Below are 5,318 nucleotides of genomic sequence, written 5' to 3'. Positions count from 1 at the left end.
GCATCCTTGTCTTGTTTTTAATCCTCCTCCCTCTTGAAAGTAAAAGACGAGTCCGTCTCCACCAGCATGTTCTCCAACCGTAGTCCTAACTGGCGACGCTGCAGATCCACCTTCACCACCGATGCCACTATGCGATCCCCGATGCTCAGCTCACTGTCGTTCATGTGGCTCTTGTGTATGAGGCCATCGCGTTCCACTCCGACATCCACGAAGGCGCCAAACTGTGTTACGTTCGTCACGGCACCTGAATTTTGGGAGAAATAGTGGCAATAACTTCCGTGTGTGAAGGTATCTCAAAAAAAAGGTTCCACCTACCCGTAACCACATCGCCTAGGCTGAGATCATCCAGCCGTGTTAGGCCCTGTTTAAAAAGCGGCCTCTTGTCCAAATCAGCACGATAATCCTGGAGCAATTCGCGCTGCAGAGCAACTAACAGGAATTCCAACTGAAAAACAAGTTTTGTTTTAAATTTATTTATAACAGCTTAATAATTCAATGCCTGACAACTTTCAGTGCCTCTTTCTCAAAATAAAATTTTCAGACACGCTAAACAAATAAACTTCTACAGAATCGTACTTTCTAAAATTTGACAGACTTTTTTAAAAATATAACAATGTAGTCTTTAATCCGTGAAATATAGTTTTTCAATAAAAATTTAAATAACCAAATAACGACAGTCAAGATCTAAATTATCTGATCACTTAAATTTTGATCACCGCAAAACAAAATCAAAGACATTTACTTAGTATATATGTTGTGACACAATTTTTTGATATATAAAATCACTAAATTGTATTCAATATTTTTTAATGTGATATAAAACAGAAAGCATGAAATAATAGGTGTGAGTATATGACTTGCCCTTTCCATTGGCAGTTTATGCTGCTTGGCTATGCGATCGAGCTTAGATGGGGAAGCGGCAAACTCCTTGATGCGAGCGATAAAGCCAGCCTTGCCAATGTCCGTCAGCTTCAGGTCACATTCTCCCACAATACTGAAAACACAAACAGTATTTGGATTATAAGTTTTAAATTTCAAATTTGCAAATATCATGATTGCCGATTTAAAACGGCAGTATGAAGAGCGCTGGCACTATCCTCCAAAGCTGCCGCCCAGCAAGGTGAAGATGGTGGCCTGTGGTGAGGTGCCCTTCTATCGCTACCAAGATCCGACGCAATACTCGCCGTGTTGGCAGCACCCGATCAAAGTGCCGCTCCAGGCTCAATTTGGAGTATGCTGGGAGTATCCCCCTGAGCGGTATAGGCGTCGTCCGCTACCGCCTCCATGCCGGGGATCCACCATTCCCATCCATCTGCTGAATCCCACTTTCAAGCGTTGTGAGAACACATATACCATCTACGATTTTAAGCTGGAGCAGTGTGTGCACGGGCAAATTTTAGTCGTTGATCAGAAACTAAGGAAGCTCAAGGAGAAACTAGCGAAGGCTAAGCCCTGGCAGATCGAAAAGGTTAAGGAGATGCGGTACCATGGGGTGCGTTACCGCATATTGGCCGGGGCCACCGGATGCACCAAGATCTATCCGGAGTATCTTAGCCGCATGACCGAGGAGCGGGAGCTCTGCGAATTTCAGAGGGCCTACAATTGCGTAAATCAGTCCAAGTAAGTTCATATAACAAAAACAAGACAACTGCTAATTTAAGGCCCTTCAGCTCTGATCTGACCAAATTGTTTTTGGATATGCGCGAAAGCAAAAAGGAGTTGGATCTGCGTCTGACCAGGCTGGATCGGTCTCTCAAGAGTCCTTTCCTTAAAGATCTAGAAGTAGTTGAACAAATGATCGAGGACCTGAACACCTACTTCTTTGGCGTAATCGTTAAGCTAAAAACCTGGGCGGAACTGATGGATCCCATGAAGGAGCACTCCATTGAGGACTATTTGGCGCTGTTGAGCCGAGAGTGCGACTTCAAGAGCTTCATGAGAGCCGGCTTGGAGAACTGCACTTGCAAGCGGTGCGACAAGAAGGATCCCTTGAAGCCGTATCTGCCATGCTGGTGCCAGCCCTCTCAATCCAGCGAGGACGTAAATAAAGCTAAGAAGTTCGTTGATGATTGCCCCAAGATCTGGCAAAGTGACAGTGACTTGGTCAATGTGTTTAGTGACACCTCCATGCTGGTGGAAGCGGCGGAGGAGAAGGCCAGAATTGCAGCGGAAAAGGCTAAAGTGCCCTAACTCTCGCTTGTTAAAAAATAAAGCTCAACTTACCTTTCCGCCACTTTATAGCTCTCGGGATGCACCCAGGTGCAGTCCAAAGGGTTCTGTAGTCTTCCTCCCGTGCTAAGAGGTTCGATGCGCACAAAACCGGCGCACTGGACGAACGATTTCTCGCCTATAGTACGCACCGAGAGCAGATCCTTGCGGGTCTGAAAGGGTCCCTTTTGCGTCCGATACTCAATGATCTTCTCGGCCTTCTTCTCCGACAGACCAGCAATGTGTCTGGATTAAAGGTTTGAGAAGGATTTAAATAACATATCACTTGCAAGTCGACTCTAGACCTACTTGAGCACACTGAGACTGGCGGTGTTGAGGTCCACGCCCACATAGCTCACGCATTCGGAGACCACATCCTTCAGCGATTCCGTGAGAATCTTCTCTGACACATCGTGCTGGTACATGCCCACACCCAAGTGTCGCGGTTCTATCTTTACATACTCACTCAGCGGATCGTTTAGCCGACGCGCTATGGATACTAAATATAATATTTAAGGTATGACCTTTATATACAATTGTAAAATCAACTGCAAACCTGCACTCCTTTCGTTGGTGTCCATTTTGGGAAATTCCTTGGTAGCCACATCGCTGCATGAGTAAACAGAGGCACCATTCTCGTTCACAATGCTGTAGCGAATGCTTCTGCTGTCCAGGATGCCGGAGTGAAACATGTCAGTCAGCCAGTGCTCGGTTTCCCGGCAGGCAGTTCCATTGCCCAGGGCTATAATTTGGCAGCTTTAAAAGAGAACATCATTAACAAAAGGTTTTTTAAAATCAAATTAAACTCTAATATACTTGTGTTCTGAGAGAAACTGAACTAGTTTTTGCTCGGCCGCCCGCTTGTTGGACCGTGCGCCATGAGGGTAAATAACACCCGTGTCCAGGACATCAGCAGTCTCGGTTATGACCGCCAGTTTGCAGCCGTTCGTGTAGCCAGGATCGATGCCCAGAATGCGCTCTCCTTTAAGCGGCGACATCAGCAGCAGTTGCTTCAGGTTCTTGGCAAACACATCGATGGCTGCCTTTTGCGCCTTCTCCTTCAGATCCGCGCGTATTTGTCTGCACATCAGCGGCTGCACTGCAATTAGTCAGTAATTGGCACAATATATGACATTTATAAATATATTTTTCTTACATTTCTTGGCGTAGCACTCGTCTAGGGACTTTGTAAATACCTCCCTCCTAAGAGGATACTGCAGACCTTCGTTCATATACTGATCAGTTATGAAACGCATGAGATCTCGCTTAAGGTAATCGTTTGTCTCCAACTTGACGGTGAGGAATTTGTGACTCTCCCCACGATTGATGGCCAACATTTGATGAGGCTTTATGGTCTTAATATCACCCTGAAAGTTGAAGTAGTTCTCGAACTTAGAGCTGTCCAATTTTTTGTCTGCGATGCCGCTGGTTCCCTTGCTGCTGCCTGCTTTACTTGTACTAGCCTTCGATGACTTGGACTCCTTGGCCTTGCTGCACTTGAGGAACACTCGATGCACATTTTGTCTGGAATGGGATTATACTGATCTTAAATATGTTGTTATTTGCATAGAAGTTTAAGCTTTTAGTTCCTAGTTGGCTTATAGTTTTGAGCTTTAGTTTAGCTTTTGTACAATTGATTATTCTAATAGCAATATTAAGTTATGTTTTCAAAACATAGAAGACATAGTTCTCTTCCAAAACCATAGGCTTACAATCTGCGAATCTCCTCCAAAACATTTGTGTTCTTGCTTATATTGTGTATAATAATGTTGCATATTCCACTCATCACAAGTACTTCCGTGGCCAAGGCCTCGTTGCCGGGGTCCACGATTTCGGAGAGGTTTACTCTGGGAGCCGAGCCGTAGAGCAAACGGTCGGCGTATTCCTCCAAGCCCAAAGCCTTGGCCCGCTCCGCCAAAGTGCCCTTGCTGGCCGGCTTGTAGGGGGCGTAGAGGAACTCCAGCTCCTCGTTGGTCTTGGCGCACATCAGCTCCTCCCGAATGTCCGTATTCAGGACATTTTCGCGCTCCAACTGACTGACAATGTTCTCGGCCCTCTTGCGCAGATCCACGATCTCCGTGTACGTGTTGCGAATGTCTCGCAGGCGATCTGGTGCAATGTGATCCACCAGATCTCGTCGGTAGCTAAGAGAATACATACATCAATAGTTATGGTTGTGCAAATGTATGCTAATTATAAGGCATACCGGCATATGAAAGGTATTGTGTTTTCGTTCTCAAAGAGCTGCACAATGTTGCGAGCTGCCTGCGGTTGGATATTTTCCGTTTCGGCCAGAAGTTCATGGATGTTCCACACCTTGCGGCGCTCCCAAAAGGAGCTCCGACCAGTGGTGGTAGAGCTGGCCACAGGCCCATCTGGTTGGGTCATAGTTGGAGGTGGCTCCGGGTTGGTCTCGCTGGAACTCGCATTTCGGTCCACTTGTTCCTTTCTCGCACGCTTTCTCTTGGGAGCTGGTTCTTCGGAGCTTCTTTCAGTGGTGGAACTGGGTTGGGTCAAAGATGGAGGTGGTGCATTGACCTCCGGCTCCGGATTGGTCTCGTTGGGACAAGCATTTTCGTCCTCCTTGTCTTTTCCGGCACGCTTTCTCTTGGAAGGAGCTGCTTTCTCAGCATTTGCCTTTTTGGAAGTGGGCCAACGCTGGCGCTTGGGTCTGTAAAGGACTAGGGATTGAAAGTATCCTTACAGGATAAAGCAGGGAAAACAACTTACCCGCTTGCCAGCGAATTTGCAGCCCGATCTATTCTGCGGCTCTTCGTTTCCGGCGGCCTGTAATCATCGTTCGCCGTAAGACTCAGTTCCTCATCCGAATCGGAGAGCTCAATTACCAGCTTTTTGGTGGCTGCAGCGCGTCTTGGTCGTGTGGACATATTGAATTAATCAACAGAGCAAATGTCTACTTTCAACTGAATTTGTGCCTATTTATGTGCTTATTTTTGCACCTACAGTGCTAAATTTTCGGTAATAAATTAAAAACTGTTTTTTATAACTATTTCACAATATCACTTAAACACTTTAAAAAGCGTAAAATAAAGGGCTTTAAAAACTTGGCATGTCCTAGTTCAAGCCGCAAAATCTTAAATATTCGATTG

General features: G+C 46.0%; 2 protein-coding genes across 3 annotated transcripts; one reads left to right on the top strand and one right to left on the bottom strand.

Annotated features, from left to right (window-relative positions):
• Positions 1-10: 10 nt before the first annotated feature.
• LOC128252602 (S1 RNA-binding domain-containing protein 1) lies at positions 11-5,304 on the bottom strand. Of its 2 annotated transcripts, XM_052980433.1 has the most exons (12): positions 5,055-5,092; positions 4,939-4,995; positions 4,415-4,879; positions 3,921-4,352; positions 3,365-3,732; positions 3,025-3,307; positions 2,765-2,964; positions 2,518-2,707; positions 2,224-2,454; positions 862-994; positions 316-445; positions 11-244 (listed from the first exon to the last, which is right to left on the bottom strand). In XM_052980433.1, exons 3-12 carry the CDS (start codon positions 4,594-4,596, stop codon positions 18-20), a joined length of 2,376 nt encoding a protein of 791 aa, XP_052836393.1. In that variant the 5' UTR covers positions 4,597-4,879; positions 4,939-4,995; positions 5,055-5,092; the 3' UTR covers positions 11-17. The 2 variants fall into 2 exon arrangements, with proteins under 2 accessions (XP_052836393.1, XP_052836392.1); XM_052980432.1 differs by having other exon boundaries at positions 4,939-5,304.
• Positions 927-2,228, top strand: LOC128252603 (uncharacterized). Its single transcript, XM_052980435.1, has 2 exons — positions 927-1,620; positions 1,671-2,228. Exons 1-2 carry the CDS (start codon positions 1,052-1,054, stop codon positions 2,188-2,190), a joined length of 1,089 nt encoding a protein of 362 aa, XP_052836395.1. The 5' UTR covers positions 927-1,051; the 3' UTR covers positions 2,191-2,228.
• Positions 5,305-5,318: the final 14 nt, after the last annotated feature.

This window comes from Drosophila gunungcola, chromosome 3R (genome assembly GCF_025200985.1).
Source record: "Drosophila gunungcola strain Sukarami chromosome 3R, Dgunungcola_SK_2, whole genome shotgun sequence".
Classification (NCBI taxonomy): Eukaryota; Metazoa; Arthropoda; class Insecta; order Diptera; family Drosophilidae; genus Drosophila; species Drosophila gunungcola.
The sequence above is the reverse complement of the archived record's forward strand: the minus strand, read 5'-3'. Positions and strand labels throughout refer to the sequence as shown.

Excerpts from the sequence above, each read along its gene's own strand:
- LOC128252602 (XM_052980432.1), bottom strand. The coding sequence starts at position 5,096 with ATGTCCACACGACCAAGACGCGCTGCAGCCACCAAAAAGCTGGTAATT. Across the intron at positions 4,353-4,414 it reads ACAATACCTTTCATATGCCG|CTACCGACGAGATCTGGTGG; the intron begins GTATGCCTTATA and ends GTATTCTCTTAG. Across the intron at positions 2,455-2,517 it reads GCCAGTCTCAGTGTGCTCAA|ACACATTGCTGGTCTGTCGG; the intron begins GTAGGTCTAGAG and ends CCTTTAATCCAG.
- LOC128252603 (XM_052980435.1), top strand. The coding sequence starts at position 1,052 with ATGATTGCCGATTTAAAACGGCAGTATGAAGAGCGCTGGCACTATCCT. Across the intron at positions 1,621-1,670 it reads AATTGCGTAAATCAGTCCAA|CTCTGATCTGACCAAATTGT; the intron begins GTAAGTTCATAT and ends AAGGCCCTTCAG.